Below are 26,991 nucleotides of genomic sequence, written 5' to 3'. Positions count from 1 at the left end.
AGAGAGAGAAGTAAAGAAAAAATGATTCTCTCTTTTCATCCTTTATCAGATTTAAGAAGGGTTTTTTGGGCTATCTGACTATGGTGATAGGGCAGTTTCTTCAAGCCTAACCTGGGAAATGGATCAATAAGGAGGGATATTGAAATGACTTCATTATCCTTATGTATATACTAAGAAATATGACTAATTCTCAGTCATCTATAACAAGGTACGGTGTGAAGAGTGAGTTCAGGAAGAGCTAGAAAAATATTTTTTAAAAACTGACACCAAATTTTGATTTTTGAGATAGAATAAATATAATAGTGATTTATAAATAAGAGGAATGGAAACTATTCCCCAAATCTCTGAAAACCTGAAGGATGGGCTCCATCACCCCTTCATCTCCTCCAGGCTCTAACAGCATCATCTCAGGGTCTGCTCAACTGTGGAGTATACGGCTGGACACAGTACAAGTTCTGTCAACTAAAGCAAGAGGCTCGGCATGATGCAGACACCCAGACACCATTATTATGCTCACAGAAGAGATTCTATAGCAGGGGCCTAGATCCATTGGAGTCTACCATTGCTTTTGCTACTAGCACCTCCACCATTCTTTGAAACTGTAAAACTGGAACATCCAGAACTGGAATGATTCTACACTAATGGTTTGGGAAGAGTGTTTGGGAAGAACATCTTAAGTCTTTTCTAATCATGCCTTAAACTACGAAGTGAAAGGGAATGTAGTGCCATGGTTAGTAGCTACTCTAGGTGAAGTGGGTGGGATCTAATAATTATTCTCAGATTCACAAGTAAAGTCACTATTCAGGGAGATGAAGCCACTTTCCACCTAATAGATAGACTCATATTATTTCAATAGATATTAGATTTGTCTAAGTCTCTTCTACAAAAAATAAATTCCAAGTTATTATTTATATAAAGTATTTCCAGGCTCTCTACTCCATGGTTGTGGGGGAAGTAGTGTGGCATGCAACACTTTCTCAGATCTTCACATTGCTATTACTCTCCTTTTGGTTGTACAAAGTCCTGGGTTTACATTCTTTGAAGAGTTCTGGAAACTCAGAAGAAGCAAGGACAGAAGCTGTCAAAAGAAGTGATAGTGGGGGATGCAGTGGTTAAGAATCTGCCTGCCAATGCAGGGGACACGGATTCGAGCCCTGGTCAGGGAAGATCCACATGCTGCGGAGCACCTAAATGTGTGTGCCACAACTACTCAGCCTGCTCTCTAGAGCCCGCGAACCACAGCTGCTGAAGCCTGCACGACCTAGAGCCCGTGCTCTGCAACAAGAGAAGCCACCGCAATGAGAAGCCCGTGCACTGCAAGAAGAGTAGCCCCCGCTCACCGCAACTAGAGAAAGCCCGCATGCAGCAATGAAGACCCAACGCAGCCAAATAAATAAATAAATTTTTTTAAAAAGTCATATTGGGATCCTCATACACACCACATCCTAGTCTCTTACATATTCCATGCCGTTCTAGGCCTTAACAATAGGAACCTTCCTGCTCCAGAAAATTAAGGCCAGTCTTTTGAAGTTACAGTAGATAATAAGATTTAAGAGAAATCAGGACTAAAACTCTGAATCAAAAACTTCTCAACTCTCATTTATAAGCAAAAACCCAAGGTAGGTTTCATAGTGCTTGGACATAGAATTAGGTTGAACCATATGAACTTGCCATTTTTGTAGGTGAAAATGGTCTAATATCATCAATTTTACATAGTTCAATCTGGCTGTAAGTGCTAAATATATGTTTATTGAATAAATGAATGAACAGATGAATGAATGACTAACAAGTAGAATTTAACCTTTGGGAAAAGAAAAGATTCCCACACTGAAGAGGCTCATTCATGGGTAGGGATGTTTAATGTTTCTTCCTCTTTAGTCACCTAACAAGTGATGTTTGGTTTTTCCAGTTAAGTCATTAACAAGGCCAAAGTGAGGCCAGAGCATCAGATACTATGATGCTGAAACAAAGGGGAAAAGCCAAATGGACAAAAACTGAAATGACAATCAACTAAAACATCTGGAACTAATAATCAGATACTTTTCACCTGATAAATTCCCTTCATCAGTGCAAGGCAAAATCCTTAAGATTAGAGAAAATTGACAGAGTAGATTATAATGGTGCATTAGACAGTATACTCTGAAAAGTAAGTTCCAGAGATCTTTCCAAAGGAGTTCTCAATAGAAATGTTAGGGAGCTCAATAATAGCTCTTTAGGTTTTAGGCCATGAGCTTCAGCCTTACTATGGATGGTAACCTGACTTCATTATGTCAAGAACACATCTTGAGGCCTCTCAAGATGTATAGCACAGATTACTGGGTAGCACAGAACAAGAAAGATTGACTTACCTAGAGAGCTGCTTTAACTTCTTTTAATTTAAAAACTAATAAGAATTCAGCATGTAGAAAGACAGATGGAAGCGAGATTCTCATTTCCATAGACCTTGAGGGACACCAGAATTGAGGAGTCCAATTCTTAAAATGTCCTATCGGTATCACTTCATATTTGACTTTATTACCAGAAAGAAGATAATTATCAAATGTATGTCAGGTTTGTTCATCTTGCTTCTCTGATGAATTTTTTGCATTGACACTGGTCTTAGATATTCTATAGATGTAGGCAAACAAAAAGATAGTGAGAATGAAAAATAATAAAATGTTAGGCAAGATTGGGATTATCAACTCTTCATCATACTGAGAGTAGGAGGGCCACTATTCAAACTTCGTAACCCTTGAATTCACATGTAGGAGGGGCACAAACATAGATACAGTGGCAGTTCTTAAAATTTCTGCAAATACCCCTCCCATGACTCCATGACTTGTCCAGTTTACGGTCATAGTGGAGTATAGTTGTATCTATGCAGCTTTGATTAATACAGATCTTCCTTGAACCATATGTTGTATCATCCTTCACCTCCTCCTCCTCAGCCCAGTCTGTAGCTTCAAAAAATCTCTGTACCCCAATGCCATGTGTTCTACATGGGGAACTGGGTGTTTGATGTTTTTCAATGCGTGTGAGCCTTTGGATGTTTTCACATAGCAGCCTCCCACTTTTTACATCTTTGGCCTTGCACTTGCTGAAGACTTTAAATATCCCTTTAGATTCACTGCCACAGTTTCCAAACCTGTCTCCCTTGGTATTCATTAATGTTAGCACCTTTCCTGGGCAACCTTTGTGCCCTTTTCAAAGATTTTAACACACAGATTCTCGAGGCTTCAACCCCGGCCTTGGCAACAATAACCTTGTTCCTTGCAAGGAGTGCCATCTTGCTTGTAGGTATCCATGTGGCAGCACTTGGGGGTGCCATTACAGTATTCTGGGAGGTCACATTTATCCACACTGAGGTGGCAAGTTGTGGTTGCTTTTAGAGATTTGCGGTTTTTGCAGCAAGAGCCAAATGCATAATTTAAACCCTTCCTCAGCTGGTATAAGGGCAGACAAAAGTGATCCTTTTGACAGTCAAGAACACTGCCACAGTCAAATTCTTCTCCTTTATCTAATATCTTATTCCTACAATATGGCTTTCAAAAGGAGCTTTGGAGCTCAGTTCTATTAAATAGGCATTCCTCTCTGTACTTATGCAACAGCTGGTGGAAATAGTGGAAGCTGCAGTTGCTGAAGCCCATACCTACAGTAATAAATTCATGCATAGTACAGAGGTGCTGGCCATGGAACTTGCAGGCCACATGGTCATGCTTCATTCCCAAGTCATGGCTAACCTCATGAGCTATGAAAGCTGTGAAATGTGGTGTATCTTCATGAAAGAAAGATTCAGCATTGGTTGCATTCTTGGCAGTGCAGATACCACTGAGAAATGCATGGCCCTCATACTTCGTAAGAATTTGGCCAGTAATCACATGAGCAGCATCATGTTTCACCCCTCTCAAGAGATACCAGTCTTTCCAGTGTTTAAAATTTTGAAGTGTTTCCTGCAAATTCAGGAAGATTTGCACAAGCGTTTTCTCTATCCATATCCCTAACCCAGTAAGCACCACTTTCACATTATATCCTTCATGTACCTGTTGACCAGAGCATGGACATCTATTAACATCTTTGTGGTCTTGGTAACATTATTATTCCACATTTGGAATCACTTATTGTCAACCACAATCAACTTGTACATACTAGGGAAGTGGCCACATATAGGGCATAGGAACTGAGGAAGGTTCTATTTTGCTCTGAAATTGTGAAGTGCTTAAGAGCTCCTCTTGTTTATCTCTATGGATTACACAAGACTCACCTGATTTTAAAGATATGCTGTAAACCATATGCTCAATATATATAGGCTTGATGCCAAAGACAGTGCCATCTAAGGTCAGGATTCCCTTTTGCCCTGAGCAAGTGCTGATTGTCACAAAAGAATCCAGGTCGTCCTCTGAATACTCAGTCATTCTGAATAAAAGCAAGACTAGTTTCCCATTTTGTTGTGTATAAACAGGGAACTTCTTGACAAATAATTCTTTTGCTTCAACTTAATAGTATGCCATTTTCCTTGTTTGAGCAGGAAATTGGACACCTTTTCTGCTTTTTCTTCTAGTTCTCTGAACATCATCAGGTTACTAGGGAAGACTATTTCATAATAAAGAGATTCCCACTACAGTGCATCCCGGGAAGAATAGTCACAATTACCAATAAAGTGACATGCAACTTAATATAGGAAGGGCCCTTTCTCAAATGCCCTAAACGGCATTCCTTGAGGAAACATCACTCCAAACCTTGTCCATGACCACTTGATTTCATAGAAGACAAGACAGGGGGCAGGCAAAGTAATTAACTGGGGCTGTCATTGTCATGACCCAAGTGAAAGAGCAAATGATCCCAGATCTCTGTCTGTGAGTTGACTTCCCTTGGACCCAAATCTTTGTCAGTGACACAGTTGTTTGGCCAAAGACCAAAGCTATGCTGCCTGCCAGAAGGATAGCTGCTCCCACCCTCAGAGTATTACATGATGACACCTACCTTTTGACTATGTCTCTTCCTACTCCTCTTGAGCTCTCTCTCTTCTGGAGTGTCCTTACTTTGCAACCACCCTCAAAGAACAGCAGTTTTAGTGCTCCTTAGCTGAGCTCCTGCTGTCTTCATAGAGGAGTATACCAAGGAGAGCAATCTTTCAGAGGTCCAGCCAGTACAATGATCCAGGATCAGGCCCCAAGAAAAGAAAAATATATAACCTCTTCCCTTAGTCCCAGTTCCCATGGAACAGCCTTCCCCTCCTGTCATCCAGTACTCTTTTGAGTCATTGAAACTTAAGTTCCAGAGCAGAGGTTTGTGGATTTCTGGGTAGGTCACAGGCCTCTGCTGTTTAATGCCTTTTGCACCATTCCCTACTTTGTACCATACAGCCCATTTCAAACATCCAATCCTTTTCCTTTTTTAAAAAAAATTATTCACAATATGTTTATTTGCTCAATCCTAGAATACATGTAAAGTATTTTTAGAGTAACTAACCCATGCCTCTGTGAAAAGAAAATATATGAACTGGGGAACAGTGTTTATTGGGTTGGCCAAAAGGCTCTTTCAGATTTTTCTGTAAGATGACTCTAGTAGTGCTTAGTTGTCTCTAACTTCATTTGAAACAATTTTGGTAGATTGTATCGTGACAGCTGTCATATCAGCATGCATTTTAAAAACTCTTATCAAAATTGGTGGATTTTTGTGTAGCCATTTTAATATTGAAGATGTAAGAAAAAAACCCAATAATTTCGGCATATTATGCTTTATTATTTCAAGAAAGGTAAAAACACAACTGAAATGCAAAAAAAGATTTGTGCAGTGTATGTAGAAGGTGCTGTGACTGATTGAATGTGTTAGAAGTGGTTTGCAAAGTTTCGTGCTGGAGATTTTTTGCATGACGATGCTCCATGGTCGGGTAGACTGGTTGAAGTTGATAGTGATCAAATTGAGATATTAGGGACTTCCCTGGTGGTCCAGTGGCTAAGACTCTGTGCTCCCAATGCTGGGGCCCTGGGTCTGATCCCTGTCAGGGAACTAGATCCCACACGCTGCAACTAAAAGTTCTCATGCCTCAACTAAAGATCCCACATGCTGCAGTGAAGATCCTGCGTGCTGCAACTAAGACCCAGCACAGCCAAATAAATTAATTAATTAAAATATGTTTTAAAAATCGAGATGTTAATTGAGAACAATCAAAGTTATACCACGGGAGATAACCGACATACTCATAATATCCAAATCAAGCATTGAAAATAATCTGCACCAGCTTGGTTATGTTATTCGTGCTGAGGTTTGGGTTCCACAGAAGTTAAGTGAAGAAAATCTTCTTGACCGTATTTTGATGTGATTCTCTACTTAAACATAATGAAAACGTTCTTTTTTTTAAAACAAATTGTGACGGGTGATGAAAAGTGCATACTGTACAATAATGTGGAGTGGAAGAGATCGTGGGGCAGGTGAAATGAACCACCACCAACCACACCAAAGGCCAGTCTTCATCCAAAGAAGGTGATGATGTGTATATGGTGGGATTGGAAGGGAGTTCTCTATTATGAGCTCCTTCCAGAAAACCAAACGATTAATTCCAACAGGTACTGCTCCCAATTAGACCACCTGAAAGCAGCACCTGATGAAAAACATCCGGAATTAGTCAACAGAAAAATGCATAATCTTCAATTAGGATAATGCAGACTGCATGTTTCTTTGATGACCAGACAAAAACTGTTGCAGCTTGGCTGGGAAGTTCTGAATCATCCACTGTATTCACCAGACATTGCATCTTTGGATTTCCATTTATTTCGGTCTTTACAAAATTCTCTTAATGGAAAAAATTTCAATTCCCTGGAAGACTGTAAAAGGCACCTGAAACAGTTCTTTGCTCAAAAAGATTAAAAAGTTTGGGGAAGATGGAATTATGAAGTTGCCTGAAAAATGGCAGAAGGTAGTGGACCAAAATGGTGAATACGTTGTTCAATAAATTTCTTGGTGAAAATGAAAAATGTGTCTTTTATTTTTACTTAAAAACCAAAGGAACTTTTTGGTCAACCCAATATGTTCAGTTCTTTTTATCTTTAGCCTTACAGTATGAGGTTGCAATAATGTTTCCCAAAATTATTTAGATTGGTACTTTTCTATCCAGACCTATTCAGTATGGTCATGTTATTCATTTTTTATTCAGTTAGGGTCATATGTTACTGTTTGTATTTCATTCTGGTTTGCCCCCACATTTGGGATGTTGCTGATGATTTGGAGGGAGTATGTGAAATGTTTCCATGATTCTAAAAGTCAGTACTATACAAAAAAGTGTATTCAAAGCCTTTAACCTGTTCCCATGTCCTTATTCTTTCTACCCACTTCTCATTCATCAATCTCAATAGTACTTGGTTTATTTTTTCTGTATTTCTTTCTGCACAAATAAGCAGATACATATATATTTCCTTGTATCCCCTTTTTTCTTATGTAAATGTAGCATAATATTTTCTACTTTCCTTTCTAAATTTAAAGATACATCCTGTAAATCACTCCATATCAGTTTATAGAAATATTCCTCATTCTCTTTTTTATAGCTACATAGTATTCAGTTTTATAGATGTACCATAATTTATTCAATCACTCTCCTATGTATGGGTTTTACGTTGTTTATATTATTTTGAAATTATACACTATCATCAGTAAAGAATATTGCACATATATATTTTTGTGGAGGAAAATTCCTAGAAATGAGAAGGTAGTGTTCATGCTAATTGCATATGTAGCTTTGTTTGATATTGCCAAATTCCCCTTCAGAAGGTTTTTGCCAGTTTTCATTTCCACTGGCAGTGTATCAGAGTGTCTATTTCCCCAAAGTCTAAGCAACAGAATATATTGCCATGCCATACATTTTAATTTTCACCAAACTGATAGGTGATAAGTAGCAGGTCGGTATTATTTAATTTGTATTTTTCTGATTTTGATTGAATTTGAAATGTTTTAATATGTTTAAAGGCCATTTTTATATCTAATTGTTGGTTAATGTCTTTTCCCCTTTTTCTATCAAGCTCTTGGCATTTTTTTCTTCTCAACTTTCTCCCCCTAGCTTTATTGTGGTATAATTCACAAATAAAATTTTATATATTTAAAGTATACAATATGATGATTTGATATATATGTACCCATTGTGAAATATTTATTTATTGTGAATATATATTATCTAAAAGGCAAAAAAACTAGAATAGGTAAAATAATTTTGGGAATGAGTAACGTGGGAGGGACCACTCTACTGAGTTTCAAGACTGTGTGGTATTGGTGATGGGATAGACACATAGATCAATGAAACAGAATAGAGAATTCAGAAATAGAGAACCCACACATGTATGGTCATCTAATTTTTGACAAAAGGAGAAAAGCAATTCTGTGGAGAAAGGAGCATCTTTGCAACAAATTGTGCTGGAAAATTGGGTATACATAGACAAAAAAGAGGAACCTCAACCTAAACCTAACACTTTATACAAAAATTACCTCAAATGGATCATAGATATAAATGTAAAATATAAAACTCTGTAGAAGAAAACAATATCTTTAGGATCTAAGACTTGGTGAAGAATTCTTAAACATGATACCAAAAGCATGATCCATTTAAAAAAATCCGTAAATTGGACCTCATCAAAAGTAAAAGCTCTTGGGGCTTCCCTGGTGGCGCAGTGGTTGAGAGTCCGCCTGCCGATGCAGGGGAGACAGGTTCGTGCCCTGGTCCGGGAAGATCCCACGTGCCGCAGAGCAGCTGGGCCCGTGAGCCATGGCCGCTGAGCCTGTGCATCCAGAGCCTGTGCTCTGCGACGGGGGAGGCCGCAGTGGTGAGAGGCTTGCGTACCACAAAAAAAAAAAAAAAAAAAGTAAAAGCTCTTGTCAAGAACCTTAGCTTGAGACAGAGACAAGATGGCAGAGTAGAAGGATGTGAGCTCACTGTTTCTTATGAAAACACCAAAATCACAACTAACTGCTGAACAACTACTGACAAAAAAAAAAAAAAGTGCTGGAACCTAACAAAAAAGATCCCCTACATCCAAAGACAAAGAAGAAGCCACAGTGAGATGGTAGGAGGGGTGCAATCATGATAAAATCATATCCCATACCTGTCAGGTGGGCAACCCACAAACTGGAAAATAATTATACCACAGAAGTTCTCCCACAGGAGCAAAAGTACTGAGCCCCACGTCTGGCTCCCCAGCCTGGGGGTCTGGCAAAGGAAGGAGGAGGTCCCAGAGAATCTGGCTTTGAAGGCCAGCAGGGCTTGATCACTGGAATCCCACAGGACTGGGGGAAACAAAAACTCTACTCTTGGAGTGTGCACACAAGGTCTCATGTGCACCAGAACCCAGGGAAAAAGCAGGGACCTCATAAGAGACTGGGCCAGGCCTACTAGACTGGACTAGTATTGGAGGATCTCCTGTGGAGGCGGTGGGGAGCTGTGGCTCATTGCAGGGAGAGAGACACTGGTGGCAGCAGATCTGGGAAGTACTCATTGGCATGAGCCCTCCTGGAGGCCGCCATTTTCTTAAGACCTGGCCCCACCCCCACAGCCTGCAGACTCCAGTGATGGGACATCTCATGCCAAACAACCAACAGGGTGGGAACACAGCCCCACCCATCAGCAGACAGGCTGCTTAAAGTCTTCCTGAGTCCATAGCCCTCTAGACACACCCCTTGGCACAGCTCTACCCATCAGAGGGACAAGACCCAGCTCCACCCATTAGTGGGCAGGAACCAGTCCCTTCCACCAGGAAGCCTGTGCAAGACTCTTAGACAGCCTCATCCACCAAGAAGCAGACAGCAGAAGCAAGAAGAACTGCAACCCTGCAGCCTGCAGAATGAAACGACAATCTCAGAAAGTAAGACAAAATGAGACAGCAGAGGATTATGTATCAGATGAAGGAACAAGATAAAGCCCCAGAAGAAGAACTAAATGAAGTGGAGATAGGCAATCTGCCCAAAATAGAATTCAGAGTAATGATAGTAAAGATGATCCAAGATCTTGGAAAAAAGAATGAAGGCACAGACTGAGAAGATACAAGAAATGTTTAATAAAGACCTGGTAGAACTAAAGAACAAAGAGATGAAGAATACAATAACTGAAATGAAACATATACTAGAAGGAATCAATAACAGAATAAGTGAGGCAGAAGAACGGATAAATGACCTGGAAGACAGAATGGCGGAAATCATTGCCGCAGAACAAAATAAAGAAAAAAGAATGACACAAAATGAAGACAAGCCTAAGAGACCTCTTGGACAATGTCAGATGCACCAACATTCACATTCTAGGTGTCCCAGAAGGAAAACAGAGAGAGAGAAAGGACCTGAGAAAATATTGGAAGAGATAGTAGCTGAAAACTTCCCTAACATGGGAAAGGAAAGTCACCCAAGCCCAGGAAGTGCACAGAGTCCCAGGCAGGATAAACCCAAGGAAGAACATGCCAAGACACACAGTAATCAAACTGGCAAAAATTAAAGACAGCTCCTCCCCTTGGCTCAGCACAAAGCAAGCATATAAAAACCACAGATGCGGGCTTCCCTGGTGGCGCAGTGGTTGACAGTCCACCTGCCAATGCAAGGGACACGGGTTTGTGCCCCGGTCCGGGAGGACCCCACATGCCATGGAGTGGCTAGGCCCATGAGCCATGGCCGCTGAGCCTGCGCTTCCGGAGCCTGTGCTCCACAATGGGAGAGGCCACAGCAGTGAGAGGCCCACGTACCGCAAAAACAAAAAAACAAAAAACAAAGAAAAACAGATGCCTGCTGCTTCCTGGGGAGAGAAAGTGTTGGTAGAGGCTTCTAGAATCTCTGGCCAGAGTTATTGGTGGAGGTCTTCTCCTATATGAGGCCAGTCTATGAAGACTGAGAGAGGTGCCTGGTTTGTCTGATACACAGACTCCAACACAGAAAGCCAGAGATATGAAGAATCAGGCAAAGATGTTCCGCATAAAGGAACAAGATAAATCTCCAGAAACTGACCCTAATGAAATGAACATTTATTATTTACCTGATACAGAATCCAAAAATACTGTTTTTAAAATGTTCACTGAAGTTAAGAGAACAATGCATGAACAAAGTGAGAATTTCAACACAGAGATAGAAGATATTAAAAACTACCAGACAGAAGTCATGGAGCTGAAGAACACAATAATTGAACTGAAAAACAATTACTAGAAGGGTTCAACATTAGACTAGATCAAGCAGAAGAAAGGATCAGTGAACTTTGGAAATAATTCAGTCAGAGAAGAAAACAGAAAGAAAGAATGAAAAACAGTGAAGAAAGCTTAAGGGACTTTTGGGATATCATCAAGCCAGCCATTATAGGAGTCCCAGTCGGAAGAGAGAAAAAAAGACCAGAAAGCATATTCAAAAAATTGACTGAAAACTTCCCAGATGTAGAGAAGCAATTGGACATAACAGATCTACAAACCCTAGAGATCACCAAGCAAGATGAATCTGAAGATAATCCACACTGAGGTGCATATAATCAAATTGTCAAAAGTCAAAGACAGAGAATTTTGAAAGAGGCTAGAGAAAAGCGACTTGTCACATACAAAGAAACATCTAAAAGACTCTTAGTGTTTTTTTCCACCAGAAACCTTGTAGGCCTGAAAGGAGTGGCATGATATCAAAGAGATATTAGCATTCCCTTGTTCATTGCAGCCAAGATTCACAATAACCAAGATGTGGAAACAGCCTAAATGTTCATCAACAGTTACAGAAAATGTGATATACATATGATACTATTCAGCCTTAAGAAATAAGGATATCTATCCTGCAACATGTGATGACATGAATGAACCTTGAGGACATTATGCTGAGTAAAATAGACCAGTCACAGAAATACAAATACCTCATTATTCTACTTATATGAGGTATCTAAATTAGTCAGATTCATAGAATCAAAGAGTTGAATGGTGGTTGCCACAGGCTGGGGTATGGGGAAATGGGGATTTACCAGTCAATTACATCAAGTCTCAGTTAAGCAAGATGAATAATTTCTAGGGATCTGCTGCACAACATTGTACCTAGAGTCAACAATACTGTGTTGTGGGTGGGAATGAATTGGGAGATTAGAATTGACATATATATACTAACATGTATAAAATAGATAACTCATGAGAACCTGCTGTATAGCACAGGGAACTCCACTTCGCTGTACAGTAGAAACTAACACAACATTGCAGAACAACTATACCCCAATTAAAAAAAAATACTGTGTTGTACACTTAAATTTTTGTTAAAAATTGTTGCATTCTTACCACAGTACAAAATGAATGTTAGAAATGTATAATATGGGTACAGAGGATTTTAAATTATACAAAACTATTTGTGCAACTCTATCATCGCTAAATTTTAAAATCCAAAGGAAAATATGAAAAATTATTTATGGAGGTAATATAATTTTTTAATGTATTTATTTATTTTATGCTGCATTGGGTCTTCGTTTCTGCACGTAGGCTTTCTCTAGTTGTGGCAAGCAGGGGCTACTCTGTGGTGTGCGGGCTTCTCATTGTGGTGGCTTCTCTTGTTGCAGAACATGGGCTCTAGGCACACAGTCTTCAGTAGTTGTGGCTTGCGGGCTCTAGAGCGCAGGCTCAGTAGTTGTGGCTCACAGCCTTAGTTGCTCCGCGACATGTGGGATCTTCCCAGACCAGGGCTCAAACCCATGTTCTCTGCATTGGCAGGTGGATTCTTAACCACTGCGCCACCAGGGAAGCCTGGAGGTAATATAATCTTAATTCCCTAACTTGATAAAGATGATACTTTTTAAAACTCTGAAATAAATTTCACTTTTTCTGAATGTAGATTAAAATAATTTTAAAAGATATATTAGAAATAGAACCTTGTAGTATATTCAAGGAAAACACCATGCTCAAAAAGAATTTATGCCAGAAACATAAGCATGAGTTTAGCATTAAGAAATGTATCATCATAATTCATCACACAAAAAAGTTAAAGGAGAAATAAATATAAACATGAATGCATGCCAAAAAGTTGTTAAAATTCACTGGCTATTCCTATTTTAAAACTTTAATGGGAAAGCAAAGATACTACATAAACATGGTAAAGACCATTTACCAAAATGCAATGCAAATAACATATTAATTAGTGAAACAATGAAAGTGTTTCCACTTAAAATCTCTTTCCTTTGCCTTTTTGTCCTGGACAATTTGAATTCTACTTACAGCAGATTCTCCCCAGCATAAGACTTTGTCCTAGAAGACTTTGTCCTTTAATTTTTAAAATTGTAGGCCTCAGACTTCTCTGGCCCCTTCACCCCTTACAATCGACCCCTTCCATTCTCCCCAAAATTGAAGTGTCAGAAACTTCAGTTTCAGGTGCTTTTTTTCAAATTGGCTCACTATGCTTTCCAGAGAGTATCTGTTGGATATTTGTTATTTTCCTGTTCTCAGGTCCAATAGGCATCCCATTACTTCTCTCTGTTTTCTCCATGACAGTTACTATTTACCACTTGGGTCTTGGAGTTATCGGTAGTTTGTCCTTATACACCATACCTTGGGGTTTGTAAGATGACTTACCACCATTTTTGTTGTTGTTTGTAGGGTTTGATTTCTTACCATCATAGTGCTTTGTCTGTTTTTATGGGGTGATTTGAGGAGATTTTAAAAAATTGCACTGCTGCTGCCACCTTCTGAATATCTCCCTTCCTTATATTTAAATTTGTTTCATAGCCTTTAAGAAATTGAATGCTACATCCTATGGTAAATCAATTTTTTTCATGGACTGTGATAGGGAGCCTTACTGAAACGTTTTTTTTTTTTTTTTTTTTTTAACAAAGAAAACCCGAATTCAAGACTCAGTTTGTTTATTTGCAAATTTTGTTATTTTTGTCATTTACTCTCTTTGAGCATCAGCTTCTTGTTTGTAAAGTGGAAATAATATCTATATGACTTTTCTGATGATTCAATAATATTTATAAAAATGCTTTGTAAAATAAAAAGTGCTACACAAGCACAGGATATTATTATCAACTTCCTTCACATATTCCCTTTTGACTGAGAACTTTCCTAGGATTTCCCCTTTCCCATGAATTTTTTCCCAGTTTTATTTATTTATTTGCTTATTTATTTATTTTTATTGAAGTATACTTTATTTACAATGTGTTAGTTTCTGGTGTACAGCAGAGTGATTCAGTTATACATATATATACCTATTCTTTTTCGTATTCATTTCCATTATGGTTTATTACAGGATATTGAATGTACTTTCAATATGTGCTATACATTAGGACTTTGTGTTTATCTATTTTGTATACAGTGGTTTGTATCTGCTAATCCAAACTCCTAATCCCTCTCCTACCCACTTTCCCCTTTGGTTACCATAAATTTATTTTCTATGTGTGTCAGTCCATTTCTGTTTCATAAATAAGTTCATTTTGTGTCATATTTTATTTTATTTTATTTTGTGGTACGCGGGCCTCTCACTGTTGTGGCCTCTCCTGATGCGGAGCACAGGCTCCAGACGCGCAGGCTCAGCGGCCATGGCTCATGGACCCAGCCGCTCCGCGGCATGTGCGATCTTCCCGAACCAGGGCATGAACCCGTGTCCCCTGCATCGGCAGGCAGATTCTCAACCACTGCGCCACCAGGGAAGCCCTGTGTCATATTTTAGATTCCACATATAAGTGATATTCTATGGTATTTGTTTTTCTCTTTCTGGCTGACTTCACTTAGTATGATAACCTCTAGGCCCACCCATGTTGCTACCAATGGCATTATTTTATTCTTTTTTATGACTGGGTGTAGTATTCCATTGTATATATATACCACATCTTCTTCATTCATGAACATCCATTCATGTTCATGTTGCTGGACATTTAGGTTTCTTCCATGTCTTGGCTGTTGTTGCTGTGAACATTCAGGTGCATGTATATTTTTGAATTAGAGTTTTGTCCAGATATATGCCTGGGAGTGGGATTGCTGATCATATGGCAACTCTATTTTTAGTTTTTTAAGGAATCACCATACTGTTTTCCATAGTGGCTGCACCAATGTACATTCCCACCAACAGTGTAGGAGGGTTCCCTTTTCTCCACACCCTCTCTGGCATTTATTATTTGTAGAATTTTTAATGATGGCCGTTCTGACCACTGTGAGGTAGTAACTCATTGTAGTTTTGATTTTCATTTCTCTAATAATTAGCGATGTTGAGCATCTTTTCATGTGCCTGTTGGCCATTTGTATGTCTTCTTTGGAGAAATGGCTGTTTAGCTTTTCTGCCCATTTTTTGATTGGGTGGTTTGGGTTTTTGTTATTGAATTGTATGAGCTGTTTATGTGTTTTGGAAATTAAGCCCTTGCCAGTTGCATCGTTTGCTAATATTTTCTCCCAGTCCGTAGGTTGTCTTTTCGTTTTGTTGATGGTTTCCTTTGCTATGCAAAAGCTTTTAAGTTTGATTAGGTTCCATTTGTTTATTTTTGCTTTTATTTCTGTCGCCTTGGGAGAATGACCTAAGAAAACATTGCTACGATTTATGTCAGAGAATGTTTTGTCTATGTTCTCTTCTAGGAGCTTTATGGTGTCATGTCTGATATTTACATCTTTAAGCCATTTTGAGTTTATTTTTGGGTATGTTCTAACTTCATTGATTTACATGCGCTGTCCAGCTTCCCCAACAGCACTTGCTGAAGAGTCTGTCTTTTCAGGACACTTTTTGTGTGTGTGTGTGTGGTATGCGGGCCCCTCACCGCTGCGGCCCCTCCCGCTGCGGAGCACAGGCTCTGGACGGCGCAGGCCCAGCGGCCATGGCCCATGGGTCCAGCTGCTCCGCGGCACGCAGGATTCCCCCCGGACCGGGGCACGAACCCACGTCCCCCACATCGACAGGCGGACTCCCAACCACTGCACCACCAGGGAAGCCCCAGGACACATTTTTAAACTGCAGCCTAATTGAGCTTACAAGTTCGGGGTGATGACTACCTGTAATTGTTTTATAGTATCCTATAATGCCCAACATACTCATTTAACATTAATATTTTGGTATGTACTGGAAGTTCTCTTACCCTTCACATACCTACTCATTTCATTAACTGATGTTCTCCATTCTTTCTGTAAAACAAAGTGACAGTCACAACTCACTGGACATTTAGCATTAGTAGGCTATACTTTAATGTCTACTTTCCTTACATATCTGCTTCCACCAAGTACCAAGTTATGTTTATTTCCAAACCTATTTGTGCCAGTTATACTTATGACTATGGTACCTATGACTATAGTACCCAATTAAATATTACATAAAGTGTTAAAATATGACTGTAAAGAGAAAACGTTTTTGCATTGAGTCAAATGATTTGGAAAAGCTACTTGAAAATATATATTATAGCATTAGGTGTGAACACAACTGTAAATGGCAGAAAGCCCCTTTTAAAAAAATCACGAATCATTCTCCATTTACATTTTACTTCCATTAATGAACCAAACAGAAATAAAGGTTCTTATCTACCACATCAAACAATAGTCCAATAGGCGAATATTCAGGTTGTTTAAAGTATGTTCATATTAATTTTTAGAATCCCATTTAGTTAAGCTTTTTGGTTAATCACCTACATAAATACTGTTGATCACTCCTTGAAACACTTTTGCATTTGGCTTTCCAGACGTGACCCTCTCCTGTTTCTTATTTTACCTCCAGTATGGCTCCTCCATACAAAGTCCCAGGGCTTGTACTCTCAACCCTTTGCTGGAGCAAAGTTTTTTTTTTTTTTTTTTTTTTTTTTTTTTTTTTTTTTGCGGTATGCGGGCCTCTCACTGTTGCGGCCTCTCCCGTTGCGGAGCACAGGCTCCGGACGCGCAGGCCCAGCGGCCATGGCTCACGGGCTTAGTTGCTCCGCGGCATGTGGGATCTTCCCGGACCAGGGCACGAACCCGTGTCTCCTGCATTGGCAGGCGGATTCTCAACCACTGCGCCACCAGGGAAGCCCAAAGTTTTTTTTTTTAATTGAAGAAGATTGTAGCAAAGTTCTTACTATATCATCAGGAATATTTAACCCACCATAGAGGTCCAGTGAATTAGCCAGGCATGAAATCCTTTGCAGAAATGACAATGCCTTTGTTAAAATATCTTGATGCTATTTATTTGAATTACATCAAATACAGTAAGCATTTATAATGCCCAAGATCCCACCAGAGCACTTTCTTTGAGGAGCTTATGTATAAAATGGACCCATCTTCAAGACATAATGAGTTAAAAAAAAGCATGGTACTATTTATGTTATACTTACATACATGAAACAATGCTATATATTTACTTTCTACCTTAAAAGAAGCTCTAGAAACAAATACACTAAACTGATAATAATGGTTCCCAATGAGGAGGATTAGGAAGTGATTAGGACTACTGATAAGAGGGAACTTTAGCCTTATATTTAATATTTTTACTTTTGTAATTCTTTTTTTGGTACACACCATGCAGCTTGTGGGATCTTAGTTCCCCAACTAGGGATCGAACCCGTGCCCCTTGCAGTGAAAGTGTGGAGTACTAACCACTGGACTACCAGGGAATTCCCTAATTTTTTTACTTTTAAAAATAGCTTTATTGATGTATAATTTAGCTACTACAAAATTCACCCTTTTAAAGCTCACAATTCAAAAGTTTTTAGAATAAATATTGTACAGATTGTACAGCTATCACTACAGTTTAATTTTAGAACATTTTTATCACTCCAAAAAGAAACTTGTTCTGGTTAGCAGTCCCTCCTCACTCTCCCCCTCAGCTTCTTCCACCCCAGCTTTCTGTCTCTGTGGATTTGCCTATTGTGGACATTTAACATAGATAGAATCATATAATAAGTGACCTTATGTGACTAGCTTTTTTCACTCAGCATAATGTTTTCAAGATTCATCCATACTGTAGCATGTATCAATACTACTGTCCTTTTTATTGCTGAATAATGGTCTGTTGTATAGCTGTACAACATTTTATTTATCCATTCTTCAGTTGATAGACATTTACATAGTTTCCACTTTGGGGATGAATAGTGCTGCTCTGAACGTTTGTGTACAAATTTTTGTATGGGTGCATGTTTTCATATTTCTTGGATATATATGTTTATAGAAGTGGAGTTGCTAGGTCATATGGTAACTCTATGTTTAGCATTTTGTGGAACTGCCAAACTGTTCCAACGTGTTTGCACCATTTTAAAATTCCTACCAATGATATGGAAAAGTTCCAGTTTTTCCACATCCAGAATCTGTGTTTTTATCTTCAGCATCTAGCGCAGTTCCTGGCATATAAAAATGTTTCTTGAATGTGAAAGCTTGAATGAAAGAATGAATCAATGAAAAAGTGAACAAGTGTGTTGAGGTCAGATTTCATATTTAATAGCAATTCACAATAAAGATATTGACGATTAGTTTCTCAATTTTAATCTTTTTTTATTTTTAAATTTATTTTATTTTTGTCTGTGTTGGGTCTTCAGTGCTGCACGTGGGCTTTCTCTAGTTGCGGCGAGCGGGGGCTACTCTTTGTTGCGGTGCATGGGCTTCTCTTTGCAGTGGTTTCTCTTGTTGCAGAGCACAGGCTCTAGGGGCACAGACTCAGTAGTTGTGGCTCGTGGGCTCTAGAGTGCAGGCTCAGTAGTTGTGCCTCACGAGCTTAGTTGCTCCGTGGCATGTGGGATCTTCCCAGACCAGGGATTGAATCCATGTCCCCTGAATTGGCAGGCAGATTCTTAACCACTGCACCACCAGGGAAGTCCCTCAATTTTAATCTTGATTCATAATTCTAGGGTAAGTCAAGGTCCATGGATTTATCGCCTACATTTGATCAGTTGACCATTATTTGGTGTTATGAACTTACATTATTCTATTAATGAACTTACAGTTAGTCCTATACATATCACAACCAGTTGGGTTCATATAATATTGTTTTGTCTACAAAGACAGGTAGATTATAAATTCGTTGGATTCAGGGAACGTGGTTTATAATTTCTTTGTATTACCAGAAATAATTGTGGTGATATGCTGGTAAGTGTTTGACAACTGGTACTCAAATTTGTATGAAACTATTTCTGTGCTGTAAATACTCCCACCACCATGGCCAGTTTCAAGCTACCAATATGATATCACTGAACACAGAATTGGTAAGATATGCTACACTGAGCTCTCACCAGCTATATTAGCTTGCTCCAGCACATCACTAATATCAAAAAGAAAACTGACGGTGAAATCAAATGACCTAAAATTCCAGTCCTGACTCTACTACTAATTAACTATGTGACATTGCCAAACAGTTCTCCTTTCTGAGTCTCATATATAAAATTGAGCTATTTCTATTAACCTCAAAGACATTTGTGTTATTAATAAGAAAAGACAATATTGTACAACACAAGGAATATAGCCAATATTTTATAATAACAGTAAATGGAGTATAACCTTTAAAATTGTGAATCACTATACTGTCTACCTGTAACATATAACATTGTACATAAACTATACTTCAATTGAAAAAAAAAAGAAAATACATGAGAAAGTACCAGTTTGGGACATCTAATGGATGGTCAGGTATGAATGTGAATAGCTCAACCATGGAGCTGGGCCCCAATAAGAGACTTAATAGTCAATACTTGTTGACCCCTAAACTCTAGGCAAAACCACATACGCTGAGGCTAACTCAGCTCCTTACTTTCCTTCTCTGAAGATCCTTCTGCCCACTCTGCCAGTTCCTTCTTCTTGTATAACTTCCTGAGAGGTTTTTTTCCCATAAATATTCATTTAAGAAGATAAGTATTACAAAAAAGAAGACAGTTTGATCTAGTTAAATGTAGGTGGAATTTTTGGAAAGCATAAACTGAGTCCTCATTTCAGGGTAGACCCTAGTTAGAAATTTCTGGGATTTATAACTTGTTATAACTTGTGGAGATTAAGAGGATGTAGGATGGGCAGGAAATACCCTATAAAGGCCTAATTTGTTAATATGATATGCAACAAAGGAAAACAATAGTAACCTGGACAAATATTTATTGACTTAATTTTGTTCTGAGCAGAAGTGTAAAAGTTTTACATATTAGTAATCCACACGATAACCCTGCAGGGTATTTATGATTTATCCAATTTTATGGTTGAAAAAAAATGATGTTCATAGGGTAAAATAAAGTTATCCAAACTCACTGCTAAGAAAGATGAGTAGAGATTCAAACCTAAATCACTATGACTTCAAAACCCAAATGATTTAGCTAACCTCTCTAAATAGCCCTAGAGTTGGCCAGTGGTATAGGAAGTGCTATGCCTGGATTAGAAGTTTAGATTCCATCTTAGTGAGTGCATTGAAGGAGCAGAAGGCCCAAAAGCCCAACGTACTATTCCTAAACCCTTAATGTGGTGTCTGGGAAAATTTGTTAATTTTTTTTCTTAGAGAGATGTCCTCTGAAGCTACCTCTGCAAGGCCTTAGAGGAGAGGGGCAGGCTCCCATAAATCACCTCAGCCTTATCCCCTGCTAAAATAATGAATTCTAGCTGTGGAGTTACTGTCTCTCAGAACCAGCACAAGCAGCTGGGTCCAGGATTACACAATGCATGAGCCTTCAGCCTACATGTTTGGTCACAGCACGGGTGACTGTCACAGTCAGAACCACAGTCACACTGCTCCTCCTCTTCTACAACACCATTTCCACAGCGGGACTCCCTCCGTAAGCGGCCTTTGTGCCCAGGCTTGTCAAATAGGCAGGCCCCTTTGTGTTCCCAGAGGAACTGGTAGAAGAAGTCAGAGCTGCAGTCGCTGAAGCCACTTTCTTTAGTGATATTTTCACGCATGAGGCCAAAGGGTTTATCTTTACAAACGCAGGCCGAATGGTCATGCGGAATACCGAAGTTGTGCCCAAGCTCGTGGACCATGAGTGCTGCAAACAGGAGGACATCCTCATGATGGAAGGACTCAACGGCTGCTGCAAAATCACTTGAACAGGCACCGCTGAGAAATGCCTGCCCCGTATCCTCTTTAGGATGGTGTCCAACGATCATGTGGGCAACATCATGCTTCACACGATGGAAGAGCCTCTCTTGTCTCCAGCTATTGAAATTCCTGAGCGCAGCTTGCAGGTCCACTGGGACCTCTGTGAGGTCCCCCTCAGTCCAAATCTCCATTCCAGCCAGCACCACCTCTGTGTTTATTCCCCTGGTGAAGCTGTTGGCCAGGGCAATGATGTCCATTACTCTCTGGACTGTCTCATTGACGTCACTGCCCCACATTTGGAACCGCTGGTTGTCGACCACGACAAACATCTCCACGTACTTGGTGTGTGACCACAAGTAGGATGGCACCTGCCGACTGCGAGGCTTGCTGCTCTCTTGTTGCCGGCTGGTGAATGCCACTTGGCTGTCATTGGAAGTGACACTACAGGAGACTGGAGCTTCATGGGCCATGGTGTACAGCACATGTTCAAACCGTTTTGAAGAGTGAATGGGCTCAATGCCATAGGATTTTTCCTCCTTAATCAGGACGCCCCTGAGGCCTGAACAGGTGTTGACAGAAACAAAAGAACCTGGGACTCCTTCTATGTAGCCTTCATAATGACAGTCATGTGAGATGAAAGGCATTTCTCGCCCCAGGATGCCATTGTGGTAGCTGAAGACTGGAAAGTTATTCACAAAATAGTCTCTCTTCACCTTTAGGTGAATCAGCTGCTTCTGGCCCTGCATAAATAGCACATAGGAGAGCTTTTCCACTTGGTCTTCCCTTCCTTCCACTGTCAGACTCTTGGGGGTGACTGTTTCATAGAAAGAGTAATATACTGATCCCAGGTCACAGTACAAGCTTGGCAGAGAAATCACCAACAGCAACACAATCCTCAAACTGAAACATGAAGATCCTGGCACTGGCCCCAGCCTCATGTCCCTCTTCTGCTGAGCCCAAGTCTGAAACTTTATCTTACCCTCCTTCAAGGCCACTTGGTTTTTCCATAGAGAAGGCAGTATAGAGGCAGAGTGTGTCACAGACGCTGCCACTGACATGGCCCTAGTAAATCAGTTGATGATGCAGGGCCTGTGTCCAGCAGCAGCAGCTTTCCCTGACACGCAGACCCTCCGTCACAGGTATTCACTTCAGATCTATGCTGGCTGCATAAAGGGTGGGTACTGCCTACCTCTCAGAGGTACAGCCTCTGGCTGTGTCCTTTCTCATCTTTCCGATCTGTTATGCTTCAGGTTGTCATTTCTTTGTGACTTCCTTCCACACCATCAACCTCATTGCTCCTTGGTGAAGGTCCTTTTGTTGTTAGGAAGTGATGTAATCATGAAGAGGGACTGCAAACCCTAAAATGCAAGACTGTACCTTGAGAAAGAAAACAAAACCTCTATGCCTTCCTCAGCTGTGCCACACGGAACACCCCTCCCCCATTCGTCCTATCCTCCGTTGCTCACCTGACTCCAAAAGTTCCAGACCAGGACGCTTGGAGGTGTTCGGTGGACACACTCCATTGCCCATTTCCCCTCTTCTAAAGCTCTTGCTCTGTACCACATGGACATTATAACTGTGGTGTTCTTTATCCCACAGTGAGGCATTATAGTGCTATGCACATCTCACAGACCAGTCTGTTAGATGAGGCCAGTGGGGTGGCTGCCCCATGCCCCAAGTTAAACCTGAGTGTGCTGGTCACCTGTGGAACAAGCGACAATTCCTATTTTTTTTTAACATCATCAGAATTCAGTTTCTCAAGTTCTGTTTATAACACTGTCCAAAAGTGTGTATGGGAGATGCCAACAGAGCAGTCTCTCCTTTGTGCAATTATCATGGGCACATTGGTTGCTATCTCCAGGCCTATTACCATTCTTGGGCTGGTCCTGACATAGCTAGCAGTATCTTAAGATTATGCCTGTTGAAGACTACGTATCCTAAAAATCTACCCTGTGTTAGTATATGACCTCCATGTGTTCAGTGCCCACTTTGTTTGTTCATCCTTATACACTCCCCTAGGTCTAGAAGAGTGCTTGTCCAAGAGTAGATGAACAAGAATTATTTATTGAATGAATAAATAGCTCCCAGGTATGGTTGCTGTGGTGTCTCATCTGATGTATCTTATGGGTTTGTACTTGCTTCATGCCTGCCCTGAACATCTGAAAATGTCTTCAGAAAAACCCACAATAACCATGCTGACTAATGGCACAGTCATGATCTCAAAATATATTGTACTTCTTACTGCATTTTGCTGTTTGGTTCACTCTCCAAATTTCTTCTTGCCTCATGTTTCACTGAGAAAAAATAGAAGCAATCAAAAGAATACCTCCACATGTAGACACTGGATGAGTTCACCTGTATCTAAATGTTCCCCCCCCTATAGTGGATAAATTGTCCATGCTCCAATACAAGACCAATCCTTTTGCTTGTGTGGGGGGGTGTCCTTCCCTTTCAGTTTCTCATGGACTTCACTCTTCCATTTCTCCCTTCTCTCTTTTACATCTTAAACATCTGTTTGTCCACTGGATCCAATCTTATTATTTGCTGTAATTTCTCACCTTTAGAAAACCATCCGTCTCAGCCCACATCACCCTCCAGTCACTGTCCAGTTTCTCATCCTGTTTTATAATGAAATCCTTTGAAAGAGTATAGAGAGACATTCTGTTCCAATTTGCATCACTCCTTTTTTTCTTTTCTGAAATTTTTTATTTTGACTCATAGCTCAGTCACAAAATGTGCGTAAAACATAAGTGTATTTTTCAGTAAATTAGTAAAATGAGAACAGCTAAGCCAGACACAAAAGGGCAAATACCATATAATCTCACGTGTATGAGGTTCCACAAATAGTCAAGTTTGCAGAGGCAGAAAGTAGAATAGTTTACCAGGGGTGGGGGAATAGAGTAATGGGGAGTTCTTGTCTAATGCATGCAGACTTTCAGTTTGGGATGATGAAAAGTTCTGGAAATTGGTGTTGATGATGGTTGCGCAACAATATGAATGTACTTAATGCCAATGAACTGTACACTTAAAAAATGGTTAAGATGATTAACTTAATGTTAAGTATATTTTACCGAGAAAGAGAGAGGGAGGGAGGGAGAGAGAGTGAGAAAGCTATGAAAGTACAACCCTAATGAGGTAATCAACAGTTTCAACTTCATAGAAGTCACCTATGTGCCCCTGACAATCACATATCCTCCTGCTTCAGAGACATCATGATCTTGTCTTTTATGGTAACTACTAATCACCTTCTTTATTATTTTGCTTCCTAAATACGCATCCCAGAATTATGTCATTTTATTTTACTTGTCTTTTTTGTTTGTTTGTTTTGCGGTGCGCGGGCCTGTCACTGCTGTGGCCTCTCCCGTTGCGGAGCACAGGCTCCAGACGCGCAGGCTCAGCAGCCATGGCTCACGGGCCCAGCCGCTCCGCGGCATGTGGGATCTTCCCGGACCGGGGCATGAACCCGTGTCCCCTCCATTGGCAGGCGGACTCTCAACCGCTGCGCCACCAGGGAAGCCCTTACTTGTCTTTTAATAACAGCTTTATTGAGATATAAAGTCACATGCCAGAATATTCATCCTTCAAAGTGTACAATTCAGTGATTTGTAGTATGTTCAGAAAGTTATACAGTCATCACCACAAACAATTTTAGAACATTTTCCTCACTCCAAAACAAAACTCCCGTGTCCATTAGCAGTTGCTCTCCATTCTCAGCTCCTTCCAGCCCCTGGTTATCAGTACTCGACTTTCTATCTCTATGGTTTTGTCTATTCTGGACAATTCATAGCAGTGGAATCCTACATGTTGTAGTCTTCTTTGACTGGCTTATTTCACCTAGCATAATGCGTTCAAAGATTAGCCATGTTGTAGCAGGTATCAGTACTTCATTTCCTTTGGCCAAATAACATTCTTTTCATATGGATATACCATATTTTTTGATTCACCAGTTAATAAACATCCTGGTTGTTTCCACTGTTTGACTATTACAAATAATAGTGCTATGGACATTTCAATACAAGGTTTTGTAAAGAAATATGTTTTCATATCCCTTGGGTGGATACGTAGAATTGCTTGGTCATGTGATAATTATGTTTAGCCTTTGAGGAACTGCCCAACTGTTTTCCAAAGCAGCTGCACAATTTTACGCTCCTGCCAGCAGTGAATGGGGACTCCAATTTTTCCACATCTTCACTGACATGTGTTATTGTCTGTCTTTTGGATTATAGCCATCCTAGTGGATGTAAGGGGTATCTCAGTGCAGTTCTGATTTGCACTTCCCTAATAATTAGTGATGTTGCACAGCTTTTCATATTCTTTTTGCTCATTTATATACTCTATGGAGAGGCATCTATTCACATCTTTTGCCCTTTTAAAATGGGGTGTATTTTTATTGTTGAGTTGTAAGAGTTATTAATATTTCTTGGGTACCAGTCTCCATCAAGTATGTAATTTGCAAATATTTTCTCCCATGCTGTGCGCTGTCTTTTCACTTTCTTTATGGTGTCTCTTAGAGTGGAAAAGTATTTCATCTTTTTCTTCTGACTTTTAAAATTCTGTTAAAACATTCAGAACATAAAATTTACCATCTTAACCATTTTTACGTATACACTTCAGTGGTATTAAGTACTGTTATAGATTGTGTTGCCATTACTACTGTCCATCTCCAGAACTCTTTTCATTGTGTGAAACTGAAACTCTATACTCATTAAACTGTAAATCCCCAGCCCCTAGCAACCACCATCCGATTTTCTGTCTCTTTGATTTTACTACTCAAGTACCTCATTTAAGTGGAATCATACAGTATTTGCCTTTTTGTGACTGGCTTACTTCACTTAGCATAATGTCCTAAAGGTCCATCCATGTTGTGACATATTGCAGAATTTCCTTTCTTTTTATGGGTGAGTAATATTACATTGTGTGTATATCCCACATTCTGCTTATCCATTCACCCCTCTATGGGCACTTGGGTTGCTTCTGTATTTTAGCTATTATGAATTAATGCTGCTTTGAACATGGACATACAAATATCTCTTCAGGATCCTGCATTCAATTATTTTGGGATTATAACCAGAAGTGGAGTTGCTGGATCATACAGTCTTCTATTTTTAATTTTTTGAGAAACTGTCATACCATTCCACAGCATCTGTACCATTTTACATTCCCACCAACAGTGCACAGGGGTTCCAGTTTTCTCCACCTCCTCTCCAACACTTGTTCTTTTCTGTTTCTTTTTGTTTTTATAGTGGCCATCCTAATGGATACGAGGTGGTATCTCATTGTAGTTTAGATTTGCATTTCCCTAAGGATTAGTGACATTGAGCATCTTTTCATGTGCAGTAGGCCATTCATGTATCTTCTCTGGAGAAATGTCCATTTGAGTCCTTTGCTCGTGTTTTGAATCAGGCCATTTTGTTGTTGTTGTTGAGTTTTAGGAGTTCTCTATATATTCTGGATATTAATCCCTTATCAGATATATGAGTTGCAAATATTTTCTCTCATTCTGTGGGTTGCCTTTTCACTCTGTTAATAGTAATTTTTGATGCACAAAATTTTTAAATTTTCATAAAGTCCATTTTGTCTGTTTTTTCTTTTCTTGCCTGTGCCTTTGGTGTCATATCCTAGAAACCTTTGCCAAATCCAATGCCATGAAACTTTTGCCTTATGCTTTCTTCTGAGTTTTATAGCAAGACAAGTCTTGTGAATGGGGATTTTCCAGGGACCTGAAAGACATGCAAATGAGTAACAGTGCTATGGGGAAGGGGCTTTTGAGGGAGCTCCAAAGTGTTCTGCCCATTCCACTGTGTGCTAGGCTGCCTGTTTTCACAGCCATTGTAGTTGAGATGATGCAGTTGAGTTGTAGTTGAGATGACTCGTGGGGACCTGAGGAGACAGCTATGGGAATAGGACAGTTAAAACTTCACATAGAAAGGGCAGACAGCAGAAGCAAGAAGAAATACATTCCTGCAGCTTGTGGAACAAAAACCACATTCACGGAAAGATAGACAAGATGAAAAGACAGAGGGCTATGTACCAGATGAAGGAACAAGATAAAACCCCAGAAAAACAACTAAATGAAGTGGAGATAGGCAACCTTCCAGAAAAAGAATTCAGAAT

General features: G+C 39.8%; 2 protein-coding genes across 9 annotated transcripts in view; one reads left to right on the top strand and one right to left on the bottom strand.

The window, feature by feature from the left end:
- The window catches only part of TMEM116 (transmembrane protein 116), a 143,933-nt gene that overhangs the window by 87,210 nt on the left and 29,732 nt on the right, over positions 1-26,991 (top strand). For 3 of the 8 annotated variants that reach the window (XM_067015012.1, XM_067015009.1, XM_059040573.2), the window contains exon 11: positions 391-1,183. The exons of 2 other annotated variants lie outside the window; for them this stretch is intronic. In XM_067015012.1, coding sequence (XP_066871113.1) covers positions 391-597 — 207 coding nt within the window. In that variant the 3' untranslated portion in view covers positions 598-1,183. Of the gene's footprint in view, positions 1-390; positions 6,943-26,991 lie in introns of those variants that run through there. 3 more of the 8 variants (XM_059040574.2, XM_067015011.1, XM_067015014.1) reach the window with 3 other exon arrangements.
- Positions 2,716-21,935, bottom strand: LOC131742186 (disintegrin and metalloproteinase domain-containing protein 1a-like). The gene is given in 3 exon segments (XM_059039667.1): positions 2,716-3,152; positions 3,155-3,510; positions 20,467-21,935. Coding segments are annotated over 3 exon segments (2,262 nt in total).

The sequence above is a fragment of the Kogia breviceps genome, chromosome 15, assembly GCF_026419965.1.
Source record: "Kogia breviceps isolate mKogBre1 chromosome 15, mKogBre1 haplotype 1, whole genome shotgun sequence".
In the NCBI taxonomy this organism is placed as follows: domain Eukaryota; kingdom Metazoa; phylum Chordata; class Mammalia; order Artiodactyla; family Physeteridae; genus Kogia; species Kogia breviceps.
The sequence above is the reverse complement of the archived record's forward strand: the minus strand, read 5'-3'. Positions and strand labels throughout refer to the sequence as shown.